Below are 20957 nucleotides of genomic sequence, written 5' to 3'. Positions count from 1 at the left end.
GGAATGTTCCCCTGATGTCCTGACCAATATTCATTTCTAAAATGGGCCAAAGATATGTTGCCCAAAGATGTGCAATTTGGGTGGATTGGCTCTGCTAAATTGCTCATAGTGTTGAGGGATGTGCGGGCTAAATGGATTAGCCATGGGAAATGCAAAGTTGCAGGGATAAGGTAAAGAATATAGGACATTACAACACAGTACAGGCCCTTCGGCCCTCAATGTGTGCCGACCTGTCGTACCAATCTGAAGCCCATCTAACCTACACTATTCCATGTACGTCCATATGCTTGTCCAATAATGACTTAAATGTACTTAAAGTTGGCGAATCAACTACTGTTGCAGGCAAAGCATTCCATTCCCTTACTACTCTCTGAGTAAAGAAACTACCTCTGACATCTGTCCTGTATCTTTCACCCCTCAATTTAAAGCTATGCCCCCCCGTGCTCACTGTCACCATCCGAGGAAAAAGGCTCTCCCTATCCACCCTATCTAACCCTCTGATTATTTTATATTTCTCAATTAAGTCACCTCTCAACCTTCTTCTCTCTAACGAAAACAGCCTTAAGTCCCTCAGCCTTTCTTTGTAAGAACTTCCTGCCACACCAGGTAACATCCTACTAAATCTCCTCTGCACCCTTTCCAAAGCTTCCACGTCCTTCTTATATTGCAGTGACCAGAACTGTACGCAAAATTCCAAGTGCGGCCGCACCAGAGTTTTGTACAGCTGCAGCATAACCTCTTGGTTCCGAAACTCGATCCCTCTATTAATAAAAGCTAAAACACTATGCCTTCTTAACAGCCCTGTCAACCTGGGTGGCAACTTTCAAGAATCTGTGTACATAGACACCGAGATCTCTCTGCTCATCTACACTACCAAGAATCTTACCATTAGCCCAGTACTTTGCCTTCCGGTTACTCCTACCAAAGTGCATCACCTCACACTTGTCCGCATTAAACTCCATTTGTCACCTCTCAGCCCAGCTCTGCAGCTTATCTGTGTCTCTCTGTAACCTACAGCATCCTTCGTCACTATCCACAACTCCACCGACCTTAGTGTCGTCTGCAAATTTACTAAGCCATCCTTCTACGCCCTCATCTAGGTCATTTATAAAAATAACAAACAGCAGTGGACCCAAAACCGACCCTTGCAGTATACCACTAGTAACTGGTCTTCAGGATGAACATTTCCCATCAACTACTACCCTCTGTCTTCTTTCAGCAAGCCAATTTCTGATCCAAACTGCTATATCTCCCACAATCCAATTCCTCCACATTTTGTACAATAGCCTATTGTGGGGAACATTATCGAACGCCTTTCTGAAATCCATATACACCACATCAACTGGTTTACTCTCATCTACCTGTTTGGTCACCTTCTCAAAGAACTCAATAAGGTTTGTGAGGCATGACCTACCCTTCACAAAACCGTGTTGACTATCCCTAATCAAATTATTCTTTTCTAGATTATTATAAATCCTATCTCTTATAACCTTTTCCAACACTTTACCAACAACTGAGGTAAGGCTGACTGGTCTATAATTACCAGGGTTGTCTCTACTCCCCTTCTTGAACAGGGGATCCACATTTGCTACCCTCCAGTCATCTAGCATTATTCCTGTAGACAATGACGAGTTAAAGTTCAATGCCAAAGGCTCGGCAATCTCCTCCCTGGCTTCCCAGAGGATCCTAGGATAAATCCCATCCGTCCCAGGGGACTTATCTGTCTTCACACTCTGTAGGATTTCTAATACCTCTTCCTTGTGAACCTCAGTCCCACCTAGTCTAGTAGCCTGTATCTCAATATTCTCCTCGACAACATTGTCGTTTTCTAGAGCGAATACTGTCGAAAAATTGTCGTTTTATGGAGTGAATACTGTCGAAAAATATATTATATAATTAAATGCGACCTCTATTTACCATGATAACTTGACTGATTTTCTAAGGTGTCTGGTCAATATCAGCTTTGTGTGTACTTATCATGCCTCACTACAGGCAATGATACATTCTGTTTCTGCAGAAACTTATTGAACAAGACATAACAACTGAAGCAGGCCAAATTCAAAGTAATTTGTGACTTTGGCAGCATTGATCAATCATGAGTGCATGCCAAGTTGAAATATCGTTATGTAATAAAACACAAAATAACATACACTTTCTCTGACGAAGGCTGTTCAAAAAACAAAACATCCAAAGGTAGCAAACAATCCAGAGGGGAGTCAGGATGGGATTCTGTTTGGAGGGACAGTGTGGACTCAATGGGCTGAGATAGTAGGTACTGCAGATGCTGGAGAATCTGAGATAAGGTGTAGAGCTGGATTAACACAGCAGGCCAAGCCGCATCAGAGGAGCAGGAAAGCTGACGTTTCGGGCCTAGATGCTTCTTCAGAAATCAGAATCAGAAATCTAAACAAGTGTCTAGATCCAGAACGTCAGCTTTCCTGTTCCTCTGATCCTGCTGGCTCTGCTGCGTTCATCCAGCTCTACACCTTGTTATCTCTGGACTCAATGTGCTGATTGGCTTGCTTGCACACAGTAGGGAGCCTGTCATTATATATTGTTGTCTAATTGACATTATGGGATGTGGTTGCCTGCAAATAATATGCTGCGTTTGCAACATTACAAGTGTGTCCATGTTTCAAAAGTATTTCCATAGCTTTAAGACATTTTGGGGACATTGAGGTTCTGAAAGTTACTGTAGAAATATACTCTACTGATGTGAACAACTTCTTCAATGATCAATGCAAAATGACTCGTTATTTAAGTTTATTTGAAATGGCACAAAAACATAAGTTACTGGAGAAACTCAGCAGGCCTCAAAACGCTGACTCTGTTTTCTCCCTGTGGATGCTGTCGGACCTGTTGAGTTGCTGCAGCAATTTCTTGTTTGTGTGTGTTTCAGATCTATAGTGTCTGCAGGCCTTTGTTTTATTTTGGTGTTTGAAATGGCACCTGATATTGACTTGTTAATCACCGGAACAATGACCAAGTGAATAATTGGAAAGAGGTTGAAACTGAAGGAAAAAGCAAATAACATTTAACATTTAAACTACTAAATTTAGAGCTGCTATTTACAATGGCAAAGGGCCTATTTAATCTTTATGTTGATTTAACATGTCAAAATTCTACTGCCTGCAATGTAGCGATGTTTAAAATCAAATCAGTAACAAAAGTGCTTATCTTCATTGGCATTGGGATTATTTTAACAATTACAGGAAATGTTGCATCATGTTCTCAAAGCTGGATTTTCAGGAGAATTCCCCTGCTTTTTGAAATACCATTATGGGATCATTCGCAGCCACTTGAGAGCTAGTAATCTACATAATGTTAATCCCTGCACATTCATGATAATTACTGCATTTCCTCATGAAAGTTGATCTGAGCAGCGAATATTGTGTTGCGCTGCACCTGAATAAAATGTCAGGTTCAAGCCCTGGAAATGAGCTGGAATAAATTCGAAAGTGCAATCAGCATCCATCCAATTTATTTCAAATGAAACAGAAAGCAATTAATTTGCAGTCATATTAATTTCCATGTCATAAGATGTTCAAAGGTGCTAAATGTCAGAATATACCTGCTTTCTCTAGCCTTCCATCTTGGGGAGAAAGTGTTGCTTGGACTGATGCTGAGCAAGTTCCCTCACGGTCCCTTTAATCCAGTTTTATTCGCTGCTCTCCATTTATCTGGGAATGAAACCAATTAGGTGTCAAAAAGGAAATTTGCCCATGGATTAAGGAGCAGGGTTGAGGTGTTAAATGGATAATTTGTATGTCTTTACAAAGGAAGAAGGTGCTGTCTGGGTTACACTGAAAAATGCAATCCAAACACATGAAGTGTTTAAAACTGGAGAGGAAGTGATATTGGATAGGATGCTAATACTTAAAATTGTTAAGGCATTGGACCAGATGAGAGACTTCCAAGGGTATGGGGCAAGTGAGATTGAAAGTTGCAGAATATTGACTATAATTTTCGAGCCTCCCTCAGCATCAGGTAGTGCCAAAAGGACACAAACTTACGCCCAGCAACCAGAGGCCAGTATGTTTGAGTTTGGTGGTGCGAAAGCTTGTAAAAATGATAGATGGGACAAAATCAGTGTTAACTTGGACAAATACAGCTTATTTAACGAAAGCTAGCATGAACGTTTCAGGAAAAAATCTTGTTCAACTAACTTGCTGAAGTTTTTTGAATTAGGTAAGACAGTTGATTGATTGGGTTAGTCCTGTTGATGTGATATACATGGACTTGCAAAGTACATTGGATAAAGGGCCATATAATAATCTTGTGAACAAAGTTTGAGCTTGTGGAGTGAAAAGGTCGGTAGCAACGTAGACATAAAATTTGTTGAGTGTAGGGAAGCAAGAAGTAGTTGGTGAATAGATGTTTATTAGACCTGAGTTAACAGTTAGTAGTGGAGTTTCCCAGAAATTGATCTTAGGACCCATTTGCAAGACTCTGGAGTGTCTTGACAGATGAGATGCTGAGAAATTATTTCTGCTAGCCAGGGAATATACTAAGGCTAGGATAGACAGATTTTGATCTCTCAGGGAATCAAGTGACATGGAGAATGGGTGAAAAGTGGAGCTGAAATCTAGGATCTACATGATCAAATTAACCAGCAGAATCAACTTGACAGTCTCTATGATTACTATGGTTAGTACGTTTATGGGTAACACTAGAATTGGTTGCAAAAGAGACAATGAAGAAAGATTTCTAAGATTACAAAGGGATCTTGTTGAAATGCATCAATGGACTGAAGAATGATGGCTGAAGTTCAATCTGGATAAATGCGAGGTATTGCATTTTGATACAACAAACAAGAGTAGGACTGTACAATTAATGGTAGGGCCTTAGGTAATGTTGTCAAACAGAGGGACCTGGGGGTTCAGGTACATAATTCTTTGAAGTTTGCGTCACATATAGAAGGATTGTTTTAAAAAGGTGTTTGGCACACTTCCCTTCATTGCTCGGTCCTTTTGAGTGTATAAGTTTTGGAAGTTATGTTCATCAGAAGGAGCAGCACTTTGAAATTCTTTGCTTTGTCCATGGACTGCATACAGTGGTAGTTAAACAAGAGGGAGATGAGGCATCTGTTTGGTGTTTCAGAAGATATGTTGGTCATTTGTGTTTTTGGTAAAGCTGTTTACTGAATAGCTTGCTTCATCTGAATGGTTCTCTGGTGAAACGATGCGTCTCTGTGGGATGGAAACTAATAATAGATTCATATTGTGGTTTGAGGTGCTGTGTGCACTGTTTACATTGTGGGTAGATTGCATGGAAGTGAAAAACAATTATGTAACTCTTACGTAGAAACATTGGGCCTAAAGTTATGAGTCAGCACTCCATCTTTGGTTGCGAGTTCTCTGTGCAGAGCTTGGATATTGAGAAGAGAGATAAGGTTAAGAAGTTTGTAGTCTTATTTGAGAAGTAGATCAGTAAACGCTTTTCAAAGGAGTATCATTGGACTGCAGCAGTTTAGGAAGACTAAGCACAATTACTTTCACCTTCTTGAGTTCACAAGTATTGTGAATACATTCAACCAATATTTTGAAAACAAATTTGAGTAAAAAATAAATCCTGTCTCCAAATCAAAAAAAACCTTTAGAGTTTGGCAAACATTACCATCTTTATTTTCGCTGTACCTGGAAGTGATTTCAGTCTTATTAAAACCATATTGTGGTTTATTTCATGGTATGTCATATATCCTGGAGCTACATTGTGTATTTTTTTCAGAGGATCACAACTTTTAATTGAGTCACAAACCAAGAGTTAGGTCTGATTCATCTTGAATGGAAAAAGAATAATATAATGCATTTTGTATATTGTGGGCCAAGGTGCCATTTTGGAATCAATTACCACTATAGATAAAATCAGGTTTAAAAGTATCTGATTTAATGATACTTTGCTTTAAGAAGCATATCTTTGGAGGTACTGCTCCAAAAACATCCATAAAATGCTTTAAATTGATGTGCCTAGTGTCATTGACTCATTGAGCTACCAATTAACAGTTTGAAACTTGCTCATGTTTTGAAATTTTATTTTCATTACTCCAGTTACATAACATAGGTTGGTACAGTTCATGTTATTTATCTATTGATTCTGTTGTGTACAATGTGAAATGTAGAGTGCTCTGTTTTCTCCTTCAGCATCCAAGTGGAAAATTGTTCATTGTGCTTTTTGTAACAGAAATCTTTCAAAATGCTAAGAAGCAAACAACAAATTTCTCCAAGCTTTGGTAGCCTATTGCTACCTTTTGCACGTAAAAGCAAGTACAGCCCAAAACATTGTATAAAGGCCCACGCCCATTCACTTCAACATGAGGAAAATATTGTATTCCTTAGTTTTGTACTTTTTTGTATTTACCAAGCTGGAAATTCAGAGCTCGCAAAGTAGTTTTCCATTTTGGGATACTGCATATAGTCAAATCAGGTGCAACACAAATAAGATGCTGTTCTGTAACTGTGTGGCAAAAAACAGCTTGACATTTCCATTTTGTTCATATGTGGCTTTGGACTGTTTGCGTGAGCTCAGGCAACTTGTGTGTATTTTGTGAAAGCAGCAGATCTAAAGCTTCAAATGAAGTGGCAATGCTGTGTGAGTGAATCTCTTAATGCTGATTTGCCTCTAAGCTGTGTTGATATTGAAAGGAAAAATTTGTGAATTGTTGCATTTTTTCTAATGTCTGACATTTCCTTCCAATTCCTGCCCAATTGAGTACTTTCGAGGAGTCAACACTTTTGTAATGAAGGGAATGAGGTAGACAAGCCGCGAAGCTGACACCCCCTGGTCATGACGGCTGTAGCCAAGAGTTCTTTCAAGAAAGAGGTGGTGGGTGGACACAGGTTTGAACCTTCCAAAAGCTACCAGATTCTTGAATGGATACAGTGGATTGGAAGGCCTCAATTGTAACGCCACTATTCCAAGAAAATGCAGAAACTAAGAATACATGCCAGTCAATAGGACATTCAGTTGTCAGAAGACTGCTGGAATCTATTGTGATGGAAGTAATGATATGGCACTGAGCAAATCATATAATTATATAAAGTCAGAATAGTGTTATGAAAGCGAAATTGTGTTTAACAAATTTACTGGGAATATTTGAAGACTTAAGAAGCAGAGTAAATAAGTGGGAAGATACATGAAAGTTGCCTTTTGAAAGGGGCAAGATTTCTAAGATACTCCTGAAACTCAAGCACATTTAGACTGCTAGTATCTGGATAAGTCAGAGATGCAATAGGTGGCAAGACTTTGGGGTTCAGACAATTTTGGAAGTGTAGTGTTTAGAGAAGGAAAATCCCTACTCAGATTGATCTCTGGCACCACCTGAGGTTGTTTTCTTGATCCTTCTTGTTCACCTTATTTTACTATGATTTGCTTTAGTGTCCAAGGCTTACAGAGGAGTTAATCGGTGTGCACCTCCCTCTGGCAGGGATCAACAACAATAACTTTTATTTGCTTCTAACGTAGCAAAACATCTCTAGGTGCATTGCAGAAGTGTTATGAAATGAAACCTGACCTCAAGCTAAAATTTGAGATATTTAAGGTATTTAAAGTTTGGTAAAAGTGGTGTGTTTTTTAAAAAAAATCTTAAAGCAAGTGAGAGTATTTTAGAAATGGAAGTGCAGTGTTTATAGGGTAGTTAGTTGAAATCGTGGCTGTCGGTGGTGGGATAAAGGGAATAACTGATATGTTATAGAAATCCGGAGTCTTCAAATTATGTTGCAGAGACAGATGTGCAAAGTTTTGAACATGAGAACAAAAGTACTAAACTTGAGTCATTGGAGTCTGAAACTCCAAAGCAAGCATTGTAATGTTGATTGAGTAGGACTTTGGTGCAGGCTGGGATATAACTCCAACATTTAGGATGAAGAGAATTTACAGAGAATGGAATACTCAAGTTTTTTTTTAATTTACTCGTGAACGTCCCTGGCTAGACCATCATTTATTTCATATCCCACATATCCCACCTTCCCCAGAGCGCAGTTAAGAATGAATAACACTGCTGTGGGTCTTGGAGTCACTTGTAGGCCAGACCAGGTAAAGATGACATATTTCCTTCCCAAAAAGAACTTAATGAACCAGATGGGCATTTTGAATTATCAGCCTTGGCTTCGTGGTCTTCATTAGACTCTCAATTCCAGATTATTGAATTCAAATTCGACCATCCGCCATGGCTGGATTTGAGCCTGGGTCCCCAGAACGTTAGCTGAGGTTTTGGATTCATAGTCTAGTGACAATACCACTAGGCAATTGCCTCCACAAGTCTGAAGGTAACAAAGATATGGATGCAAGCTTTGCCAACAAGAGGGCTGAGATAGAGGCAGAAGTGGAATTATGCAGTATCTGTATGGGAGAACATTGGAGGTTGTAGTGAAAGGTGTGTCTGTCCTCATAGTTGTGAACAACAGACTTTAGTAGCTAGTTATACTGCAAATCTTGGACAGAGGATTCTGAGAACCCCACAGGTTTAGTCTAGCTCCAGGTTCATCCCTTCTGTAAGCAGGCAAAGTGTAAACATTATAACAAAGGCCAAAGGCAATGGCTTTTATCTTACAGTATTTATTGGAGGAAATTGCAGCTCCTCCAGGACTGGCAGGTTAACAACCTTGGCAGTGAAGGGGTTAAGGTGGAATGGAGATAACAAGGTGTACAGCTGGATGCACATAGCAGGCCAGGCAGCATCAGAGAATCAGGAAAGCTGACGTTTTGGGTCTGGACCCTTCTTCAGAAAATGACCTTTCTGAAGAAGGGCCCAGATCTGAAATGTCAGCTTTCCTGCTCCTCTGATGTTGCCTGGCCTGCTGAGTTCATCTAACTGTACACCTTGTTATCTCAGATTCTCCAGTATCAGCAGTTCCTACTATCTCAGGGTGGATTGGATGTCATTAGTGGACTTGTGGCTAGAACTTGTACCGACCCGATTCAAAGGAAGTGGTTTGGTCAGAAAGCTGTTGGGAACCTGCAATTTGGGATTCCCCTACATGTTGTGGAGCTTTAACACTATGGTCTCATATTGCATAGATCAGTGTCTACCTCTGAAGCCAGATGAGTTGACAGAGTAGGCCTGCCAATATGTAACTCCATGTTGGACATAGACCTAATAGGGGACAGAGATTTGTCAATTTTCAGATGGAATCAGGGAGGTGGGATCAGTCATCAGGTTGCCAGTCTTAATGTGAGAGTCTAAACTTGGGGATAATCATCCAGTTTCTTTATCTCACTTGTGAGTGAAGCTTCCTGTGTCTGATATCATCAAAGGGTATCTCCATGACCTTAGCCTTTTTGCTAAAACAAGACTCTCAAACTGAATACAATATTATAACTAATGCAACAATGATATTTATAGATTTAGTATGACCTTTTTGTTTTCCGATTATCACTACTGACAAAAGCTAGGATTACGTACTTTTTTCATATTAACCTATAAATTCATCCTTCCAGTTTTAAGTATTTACAAATCTGAACTGTTAAAATTTATGCTTTTTATCTTTGAGGTTTTGTCACCTAATCGTTGGCTTCTGTCCCTAATTCAGTGTTAAATTTCTCTGACCTCCACCCATCTCATGAGGGTATTGCTGGCTAGACAGCATTTATTGCCCATTCCTAATTGCACAGAGGACGGTTAAGGGTCAACCACCTTGAGGTGGGCCTGCAGTCACATGATAGCCAGACCAAGTAAGGATGACCATTTCCTTCCCTAAAGGACATTAATGAACTAGATGGTTTTTTCCTGACAATCGACAGTGGATTCACTGTCATCATTACATTCCTATTTCCAGATATTTATTGGAATCAAATTTCACCATCTGCCATGATGAGATTGAAAGCTGACTTCCCAGAACATTGGCTGGGTCACTGGATTAACAGTCCATCGATAATACCACTAGGCCATTGTTTCCCCCATGTTTTTTTCCAATCAGTTCATGCCAACCATAATCCCAAACTGAACTAGTCCCAGCTGCCTTCGCTTGGCCCGTATCCTCCAAACATTTCTTATTCATGTATTCAACCAAATGCCTTTTAAACGTTGTAACTGTGCCTGCATCCACCACTTGCTCTGGAAGTTCATTCCACACATGAACCACGCTCTTTTCCTCTCAATTTAGAAATATGTCCCCTTGTCTTGAAACACCCCACCCTCTGGAAAAGACACCTGCCATTTACCTTAGCCATACTCCTTATGATTTTATAGACCTCTAAAAGGTCACCCCTCGACATCCTATGCTCCAGGGAAAGAGGTCCCAGCCTATCCTGCCACTTCTCATAATTCAAACCCCCCATTCCCAACAACATCCTGGTAAATCTGTTCTGGATCCTCTCCAGCTTAATAACATCCTTCATGTAACTGGGTGACCAGAAGAGGCCTCACCAAGGTCCTGTACTACCCCAACATGACTTCCAAACTCCCATACTCAAATGGCAGAGCAGTGAAGGCTATAATATGTTTATATTTTCAGATCTTGGATTGTAATATTGAGGTTTTTGGCTTTCAGTCTATGAGGAAGACTAGATTCAGTTTTTCAGGGTTAGAAACTGATTTTTTTTTTAAAATCTGCAAATCAAAACAGCATTCCTAAGAATTCAGTGATAATGGGAACTGCAAATGCTGGAGAATCCAAGAAAATAAAATGAGAGGCTGGATGAAAACAGCAGGCCCAGCAGCATCTCAGGAGCACTAAAGCTGACGTTTCGGGCCTAGACCCTTCATCACAGACAGGGATGGGGCGAGGGTTCTGGAATAAATAGGGAGAGAGGGGGAGGCGGACTGAAGATGGAGAGAAAAGAAGATAGGTGGAGACGAGAGTATAGGTGGGGAGGTAGGGAGGGGATAGGTCAGTCCAGGGAAGACGGACAGGTCAAGGAGGTGGGATGAGGTTAGTAGGTAGGAGATGGAGGTGCGGCTTGGGGTGGGAGGAAGGGATGGGTGAGAAGAAGAACAGGTTAGGGAGGCAGAGACAGGTTGGACTGGTTTTGGAATGCAGTGGGTGGAGGGGAAGAGCTGGGCTGGTTGTGTGGTGCAGTTGGGGGAGGGGACAAACTGGGCTGGTTTTGGGATGCGGTGGGGGAAGGGGAGATTTTGAAGCTGGTGAAGTCCACATTGATACCATTGGGCTGCAGGGTTCCCAAGCGGAATATGAGTTGCTGTTCCTGCAACCTTCGGGTGGCATCGTTGTGGCACTGCAGGAGGCCCATGATGGACATGTCATCTAAAGAATGGGAGGGGGAGTTGAAATGGTTTGCGACTGGGAGGTGCAGTTGTTTATTGCGAACCGAGCGGAGGTGTTCTGTTTTCTTTCGACCCTTCAGCAGAGAGGGGGATGGGGTGAGGGTTCTGGAATAAATAGGGAGTCTTTTCTTTCGACCCTTCATCAGAGAGGGCACCTCCGCTCGGTTTACAATAAACAACTGCACTTCCCAGTCGCAAACCATTTCCGCTCCCCCTCCCATTCTTTAGATGACATGTCCATCATGGGCCTCCTGCAGTGCCACAACAATGCCACCCGAAGGTGGCAGGAACAGCAACTCATATTCCGCTTGGAAACCCTGCAGCCCAATGGTATCAATGTGGACTTCACCAGCTTCAAAATCTCCCCTTCCCCCCCCCGCATCCCAAAACCAGCCCAGTTTGTCCCCTCCCCCCACTGCACCACACAACCAGCCCAGCTCTTCCCCTCCACTCACTGCATCCCAAAACCAGTCCAACCTGTCTCTGCCTCCCTAACCTGTTCTTCCTCTCACCCATCCCTTCCTCCCACCCCAAGCCGCACCTCCATCTCCTACCTACTAACCTCATCCCACCTCCTTGACCTGTCTGTCTTCCCTGGACTGACCTATCCCCTCCCTACCTCCCCACCTATACTCTCGTCTCCACCTATCTTCTTTTCTCTCCATCTTCAGTCCGCCTCCCCCTCTCTCCCTATTTATTCCAGAACCCTCACCCCATCCCTGTCTGTGATGAAGGGTCTAGGCCCGAAACGTCAGCTTTAGTGCTCCTGAGATGCTGCTGGGCCTGCTGTTTTCATCCAGCCTCACATTTTATTATCTTTCCTAAGAATTCATGTGGTTTAAGCCAAATGAGCTATCTGGTCAGCTCATTGCTGAAGTGTTTACTTTGTTGAGCTTTTAAGAACTGCATGGGCCAGGAATAGGTTCAGTTCAGAAGAAAAGACCCATACCAGCAGATATGCTGTTTAGCAACCTCAGACTAATCGAAATAAAAGAAAATTCAGCGTATGGTGTGTTTGTGCATCTTGGAGAGGAAGATGGTGACTCAGAGCTTTCAGCATGTTCATTGGATGATGAAAGGAAACATTTGAGATTTTGGCAGTTTAAGAAGTAAAAAATGGAGTGATACTGGGGTCATGTGTAAACGTATTGCTGTGAAAAGCAATTGAATCTTTATTTTTTTACTGTTTATGGTAAAATCTTTCCAAATTGTCTTGTTTTGTTTCTTGTCTTTGTACACTAATTTTATTTTCCTTTGTTAGAAATACGTTGGTGGCTTCTTGTGAATATGATCAGGGACCATCACAATAACCAAATTGGAAAGATAAACCTTGTGGTCTGTCAAACTAGGTTTCACACTGGGATATGATTTTTCCAGTGTTACCATCAGTTGGAGTCATAACAGTTGTCTATGTTGATGTTAAGATGGTATACATTTACAAACAGTTGAAACTGTCACAACTTTAGGAGTGGACATCTCCAAACTTTACTTGCTTCTAATCAGAGTAATATGCGTAAACCACCACGTGATTTCTGTTATGTTACTGTCCATGTTGTTGGTTCCATTAAGAACTGGAGCTGTACTTCTATCAATACATCTGGTCAAATCCCATCTTTCCTTCTTTTTTAGCTTTTCTTTTGAATTACCACTGCATCACTTCTTAGTCAGGAAATGGACGATTCTGCAGCTGGTTTGGTTTTGTTAGGAAAACTCCACATGTTATCATGATGCTGTCAGGAGCAAGGACGACATGAAAATGTTAGGTCTCATCTTATTGGGATTATGGAAGGGGAACAAAACTTTGCATCACTTGAGTTTCTTAATATAGTGTTTATATTGTCATAGTAGCATTTAGGTGAAACCTGCGTTTATGTAGAGAAATAAAACATCCTGAATGGTCAACGTCTCTAGACCACATTTGAAACTTGCTTTATTGTTTTGCGCTGACATTTTAAAAGAAAACCCAAGAATCTACTACACAATCTATTTATAATCCTTTAAATGAAGACTGGCAATTTGGCTCATATTTTTACAATCTAATGTGGCTGTAAAAGTTAGTTGTGCTTAAATTTTCAATCTTAATGTGTGCGATTTTTGTTTTGCCCTGTAAAAGGTAGTAAGTGGTGTAGGTTAAACAAAAAAATGAGTCCTCAGGATGAAGATTTTCCTTTGGAATTGTAGCCAACACAAACTTGCCAAAGTTGGAAAGAGGTTTGGATTATGACCTGTTCTCTGATATTGATGGCCGTAGGGAAAAAGAAATGTTTTTCTTGCCCATTAATTTTCATTGGGTTGTATGGGCTTGGCAAGGCTTCTGAAGACTTGTCTTTGTCAATAGTTCATGGACCTTGGGCGAGGTCTGCTGTGGAGTTGGAAATAGTCTGATGGGTAAAGGTTAAAAGGATTGATGTCTTCAAATGTCTTTATTACATGCTGTATTATATATTAGATTTGTTTTACTGCAGTTTTGAAGGCAAGTCGACCATTACGTTTATCAGTATGACTTAATGTTAAGATGCATTCCTATTGGGAAAAGTGTTGTACATTCAAAACTGAGGAAGAGTGTTTTGAAACTCTGCTGTCCTAATTTAAATTGAGTTAAATGACCACACTTCTTTCAGTTTGCAAGAGAAATTGGTCTTTAGTTTTCACCTTTAGAGGGAAGAGAAATTCTGCTCCTGGATCGTTTTAATTGATACGATTTTTGATGTGGTTGGAAAAAATATGAAAAATGAAATGAGATAATGGGAACTACAGATGCTGGAGAATCCAAGATAACAAAGTGTGGGGCTGGATGAACACAGCAGGCCAAGCAGCATCTTAGGAGCTCAAAAGCTGACGTTTTGAGCCAAGACCCTTCATCACAAAACGTCAGCTTTTGTGCTCCTAAGATGCTGCTTGGCCTGCTGCGTTCATCCAGCCCCACACTTTGTTATCTTGAAAAATGAAATGAATTTTTTTTCCACATAGCTCCCTGGATTGGTCATGTTTTTGTTATAACAAGCTTTCCTGCTCCTCTGATGCTGCTTGGCCTGCTGTGTTCATCCAGCTCCACACCTTGTTATCTCAGATTCTCCAGCATCTGCAGTTCCTATTGTCTGTGATACATGCTTTTGTTATAGTTTGTTTTGGCAGCTGAGACAGTTATCAATGATTGACTGAGTTTCAGAGCCATGGAGTCACATCACAGCTGGGGCTTGTATTTTTATTTCACCAGATTCAAGGGGTTATTAAGGGATATTTTTCGTTGTGGTTTCTAAATGGTTTAATATTTTAACAACTGTGGGGATTTACCTTTTTTTAATTCGGTCAGTTTTGTTTTTAACACCAATGATTGTTTCTTAGTGGAAACACTTTTAGATTCTTAGAGGTTAAATTTCTATATCAAAGGATCTCCATTGTTATTGTGTAAGTGACCATACAGAATATATAAAAGGCATGATGGGCAATGGGTCACATGGGTATGGGGAGCTTGGAGGGCCATGAGAATGTCAGGGGAGTGTCTCATCAGGGAAAACTGTTGGTTTATGGTGTGTCATATTGCCAGTAATAACTTTATCTTTGATTATGTATATAATCTTCTTTTCTCAAAGTTTGTCAATTATCATTTTCTATAACTCTTACTTAAGTAAGCAGGCCTATTGACACGCATACCTTCGAGAACATATCTTTAACTTTGATGTTACTGGGTGATAATAAAGGGGCAGTTGAAGTTGCAAGTCGTCGAATGTCGATATGTTTATCTACTGCCTTTTTGATCTGTGTTGTTCATTGTCAACTGAAGTGCAATGACCTGAAATAAATAGAAATTTTTCTCAACCAGCATCATTGCTGAATGCATCAGTTTGTGATTTATGCAGTTAGCCTTTTTACCTGTTTCACCTTCTCACACAGAAGGTATTGTATTTTAAGGAGGGCGATAGGTTCAGCATTTTCTCTATGGTGTAGTCTCTAAACTACAGCAAGCTATAGATTAGATTCAGAATTAAAGCTGTCATTCAATACATTCAGGTGATTCTAACACTTCCTTAACTGATAAATTATGAATTAAGATTTTCAATTTATCACTTTCATTAATTTTGTCAACCACTAGAGGGACATCATTGTACTTTTGTTGTTTTGCAGGACCTATTTGAAGATGCCTACGAAAACATCCCAGTGTAAGTACATTTGTTAACACGCTTTTAAGTTTTGTTCAGACTCTGCGTGTTTCACTTCTGCATTTATACAAGTTTATTTGAAAGCTACTTCAGCATATCCAGGTCATTTTCCATATTAAATTCATATCATCAACCACTTTTGCAATGTAGAAAATGCAGGCATCAATATCTTGCAGCTATTCCCACAAAAAAAACACAGTGGGGAGGAGAACAGAATTGTTGCTTTTGAAGGATCAATATTGTCATAGGAACTATAAGCACTTCCCTGCGTTCTTTTCATGTGTAATGTCTCATGAGGAAGACAGTACTGCCTGTTGCAAGTTCATTGCTTCTTTATTCCACGCTTTGCATTTGCTCGTGAAGATGAGAGCATAGCTTCACCAATAAGTGGACATTTAGACATTGAAAATCAAATAGCTGACTGTTAATCCCATAATGCGGTGATAGGTTTCTAATTTTAGTGCCTTGAATTACTGAAATTTCTATCCCTTGAAGTTGTTTTATATGTCAAATTTCTGGTTTAGAGTTACATTTTTAACTCTCCTCACAAGTCATGTCACAGTAGGGACATGAGAAAAACTTGCAGTTTTACAGCAATGCTATCATAATAAAATGTTCCAAGGTATTTCACAGGGTATTATAAAGCAGTATATGACAATGAGCCAAAAAGGAAATATGAGAACACATAACTGAAGAGATTCAAAGAGGTGGGCGTTAAGAAGGAAAGTGCAATTAAGATTGGAAAGCTTTAGGGAGAAAATTGCTCACCACATTTTCCCATTTATTGTTGCATTTTGACTTACCCTATATTAGTTTAAAACCAGCTATTGTCTTTTTATATATATATATATATATATATATAGTTCTTTTCTACATTGTATGTGTGTGCATGTGTATGTAATCTTTATAAAAATAGCCAAAGCCATTTTTGCATATATGGTTGTTGTTTACAGTGCACTATGAGTACCTAGCCTGGATGCCTTCACAGGTCATTTCACTAACCTGCAGGTTGAATCAGACAAAGGGTATGGGTTGGGAGTCTCCCCTGACTTCAGAGTGGAGTTTAAATTTGTTTTTAACAATAATTACTTGTAGTTGACAGCCACACTTGCTGCTGAAGATTCCTAAGTGGTGCAATCCCATAATGTGCTGACATCCATTAGGAACGAAGTTAGTATAAATCCTCAACAGGAGAACCAAAGTCCCTTTAATAGTGTTTATGGTCGCCACAGATTAGTAGTCAGTTATGCAGAATACAAACTTGTTGGACTTTGTGTCAGTTTTCTGCTCAAAGAGGTGGTGTACCACATCAAGTGCCGTGTTCCTAACCAAAATAAACCATCCAGCTGTACTTACATCGAATAGGCGATTTCGTTTGAAGGATGGCAAGACTGAGCTTAACCCAAGGATTGGTAAAAATGACTGTTCGATTCCTGCCGTGTCTAGATTTGAACCGAGAAAACTACAGATGCTGTTAATCGGGACCTGCTGGAAAAGCTCAGCAGGTCTGGCAGCATCTGTAAAGGTAAAAACAGAGCTAATGTTTTGGGTCAGATCTGAGGAAGGGTCACTGGACCCGAAACGTTAGCTCTGTTTTTTCCCTTCACAGATCCTGCCAGACCTGCTGAGCTTTTCCAGCAACTTTGTTTTTGTATCTAGATTTGAAATTGTTGCTGGAGCAAGCTGCCTGGGAAATGGAGGAAGTGTGTCGCTCTATTTCTGCCAATAGTTTCTGCCCAATTAGGAGGGGTGAACTTATTTGATCCCATGCCCCATGCCTCAACTGGGCACAATCAAGTTTGAATTTGAAAAAGGAAAGTAATATTTCTAAGAAATGTTTGTTGTCAGCAATCACTTACTAATGAATATGATTGTCAACAGAGGAAATTCCATGTCGCTTGTCGTGGGTTCTGTTAGTCCTTGTCTGGCTGATGGACTGATTCTAGAGCCATATCTCCGACCACACATTTGGCAGGTTTTTCTGGTAGATGGAATTGATCCTTGGTCTTGATATCAAAGGCATTCCTTTCTCTGGTTCCTTTTCTGTACATTCCCTTGCTGAATGGTGCTCACAAAGAATTGTGTCCCTTCAGAAAAGCTTCCTTCAAGTGTTCTTTCTGAAAGAGGGCCTCATGCACATTGACATCGATGTATTTCTTGAGGAAAGCCTTCAGGGAGTCTTTGAAATTCTTCCTTTCTCCTCTTCATAGAGTCAACCAGATGTACAACACAGCAACAGACCCTTTGGTCCAACTCATCCTAGCCGGCCAGCTATACTAAATTGATCAAGCCCCATTTGTCAGCATTTGGCCCATAACCTCCCAAACCCTTTCTATTCACGTACCCATCCAGATGCCTTTTAAATGTTGTAATCGTCCCAGCCTCCACCAGTTCCTCTGGCATCTTCTTCCATACACCCTCTGTTTGAAAAAGCTGGCCCTCGGGTCCCTTTTAAATCTTTTCCCTCTCACCATAAACCTATGCCCTCTAGTTTTGGGCTCCTCTACCCGAGGGAAACGACCTGTGTTATTCACTCTATCACTCTCCCCATGATTTTATAAACTCCTATAATGTTACTTCTCAGCCTTTGATGCTCCAGGGAAAAGAAGTCCCTAGCTTATTCAGCCTCTCCCTACAGTTCAAACTCTCCTATCCCGGGACATCTTTGTAAACCTTTTCTGCACCCTTTCAAGTTTAACGACATCCTTCCTGTAGCAGGGACACCAGAATTGAACGCAGTGTTGTTCAGAAAGTGGCCTTACAGGCTGTGCCAGCAGCAGCGTGATATCCAAACTCCTATATTCAGATCACTGACCAATGAAGGTAATCGTGCCAAACGCCTTCTTCACCACCTTGTCTACCATTCAAGGAGTTATGCAGGGCCCTACCATACCAGTCCTGCCCTGGTTTGCCTTACCAAGATGCAACACCTCACGTTTATCTAAGTTAATTCCATCTGCCACTCCTCGGCCCATTGACCCATCTGATCAACGCCCCATTGTACTCTGAGATTACCTTCTTTGCTGGTCGCTACGCAACCAATTTTGGTGTCACCTGCAGACTTACTTACCATACCTCCTATGTTCACATCCATATCATTTATATGAATGACGAAAAGCAGTGGACGCAGCATCAATTATTGCGGCATTCCGGTGATCACAGGCCTTCAGTCCCAAAAACAAGCCTGTACCACCACCCTCTGTCTCCTACCTTCAAGACAATTTTTTATCCAATTGGCTAACTTCCCCTGGATTCCATATAATCTAACCTTGCTAACCAGCCTACCATGTGGCACCTTATCCATGTGGAATGCCTTGCTGAAGGTCATATAGACAACATCCAATGTTTTGTCATCATCAATTTTCTTTGTCACCTCATCAAGAAACTTGATCAAATTATTTCCCACGCACAAAGCCATGTTGAATATCCCTACTTAGTCCTTTCCCTTCCAAATGCATGTAAATGTTGTGTCTGAGAATCCAGACTAACAATGTACCCACTACAAATGTCAGGCTCACTGGTCTGTAGTTCCCTGGCTTTTCCTTACTACCTTTCTTCAGTAATACCACCATATTAGCCACCCTCCAGTCTTCCAGCACCTCACCTGTGACTGTCAGTGATACATGTATCTCAGCAATGGACCCAGCAATCTCTTCCCTTGCTTCTGACAAAATTCTGGGATATACCTGATCAGGTCCTGGGGATTTATCTACCTTTACATATTTTAGGACCTGCAGCATATCCCCTTCTGTAATATGTACACTCTTCAAGATTTGCTTTGGAAGTCAAATTTGGACATCCTAAGTACATGGCCAGCCCAATGGAGTTGGTTTTGGATGGTCATGGTCTTGAAGTTACAGCTGTTGGTTACTTATAGGATGCTGATATTAGTACGCCTGTCTGCCCTGCTGATTTGGAGATTTCATCTTGAGCACTGTTAATGATATTACTCCAGGGCCTTGAGGTGGGAATGATGTATAGTTCAAGTTTCAGAGCCATACAGAAGAGTTGGAAGGATGACTTCCTTGTACACAAGGATTTTGATAAAAGCATCAATGTCATGGGCATCAAAGATTCTCAACCTGAAGTGTCCAAAGGCAGTGCTTGCAGATTGAATATGAAGTTGAGCCTCCACATTGATGTCAGCCTTCGATGAGAGGTACCTTCCCAGGTAGGGGAAATTTCCTACGTGTGGGAGGATGCCGTCATTGATCTCAGTGGAGGGATGGATCAGAACTCGACCTGGGTCAGGTTGGTGGTGGATTTGAGTTGTTTTGCGGTGGAGGTTGAGACCATTTCTTCTAACCGGGCAGTGACATTGCTGACAAGTTGTGTTTGAGAAAATTTCCCAACTCCATCAAAGATTATTTTGGATTCCCACCTGGTGTGGCAGAAATTGAAGCTGCCAGTAGACATATGAAGAATGGAAAAGCCGCAGGAAGAAATGGGATCACAACAGAGATTTTCAAGCTTGGAGGAACAGAGCTTACCTGTGATCTCCATCAACTATTCATGAAAATCTGGGACAAGGAGAAATCCCTACCATCATTTTAAGAAACAGAGTGAAATGAACACACATACACCACACACTTCCACACACATGCCACCACCCACTCTCACTCACTCCACCCACCCACACACAACCCCCCCCGACACCCCCACTCACACGCACGTACCAAGCACGTGCTCACTGCGCGCACGCATACACCCACACCCCCACTCTCACCCTTATGCACACAATCCCCACATGCACACCTCTCTTCTCCCCCACACATACGCACACCTCTACACACCCCATACATAAGACACATACACACACACATCCCACTACAGACGCACAATCCCGCATACACCACACGTGCACACCTCTCTACTCCCACACACACACACAATCCCCCTCCACATAAACACAACCTCTGCAGACACACCCTCACCACATACACGTACACATGAATGTGCACGCACACACATCCTTGATAGACACACAACCCCACTCCACGCGTGCACATGTGCGCAGATGCACTCACCCTGCAGGCACGCACACACAACATCCCAGACATGGACACATACAGCCTGCACCCCGAGTCCACACGCAGACACGTGCAGCCTGCAGCCCACACCCCGAGTCCACACGCACCCCAAGCCCCCACACACAGACACACGCAGCCCACACCCCGAGTCCACACGCACCCCGAGCCCCCACACACAGACACACGCAGCCCGCACCCTGAGCCCACACACACACACAGCCCACACCCCGAGTCCACACACAGACACGTGCAGCCCACAGCCCACACCCCGAGTCCACACGCACCCCAAGCCCCCACATGCAGCCTGCACCCCGAGCCCACACACAGACACACGCAGCCCACACCCCGAGCCCACACACAGACACACAAGCACACAACCTGCACTTAAAGTAGGAATATATTTTGTGAACACAACATCTTTGATTTGTTTTGATTTGATTTATTGTTGCACATGTAGCTAGGTACATGAGAAGTTTTAGTTTGCATGTGGTACAGGCAGATTATACCGTACAAATTCTATTAGGGTAAGAGAACAAGTGAAGAATA

General features: G+C 41.6%; 1 protein-coding gene across 2 annotated transcripts in view; it reads left to right on the top strand.

The window, feature by feature from the left end:
• LOC125450685 (tetratricopeptide repeat protein 39B) overlaps nt 1-20957 on the top strand; it is a 103011-nt gene that overhangs the window by 17217 nt on the left and 64837 nt on the right. For both annotated transcript variants that reach the window (XM_059643520.1, XM_059643518.1), the window contains exon 2: nt 15347-15381. In XM_059643520.1, coding sequence (XP_059499503.1) covers nt 15347-15381 — 35 coding nt within the window. The remainder of the gene's footprint in view (nt 1-15346; nt 15382-20957) is intronic.

The sequence above is a fragment of the Stegostoma tigrinum genome, chromosome 3 (assembly GCF_030684315.1).
Source record: "Stegostoma tigrinum isolate sSteTig4 chromosome 3, sSteTig4.hap1, whole genome shotgun sequence".
Classification (NCBI taxonomy): domain Eukaryota; kingdom Metazoa; phylum Chordata; class Chondrichthyes; order Orectolobiformes; family Stegostomatidae; genus Stegostoma; species Stegostoma tigrinum.
This window is presented reverse-complemented; position numbering and strand designations above follow the sequence as displayed.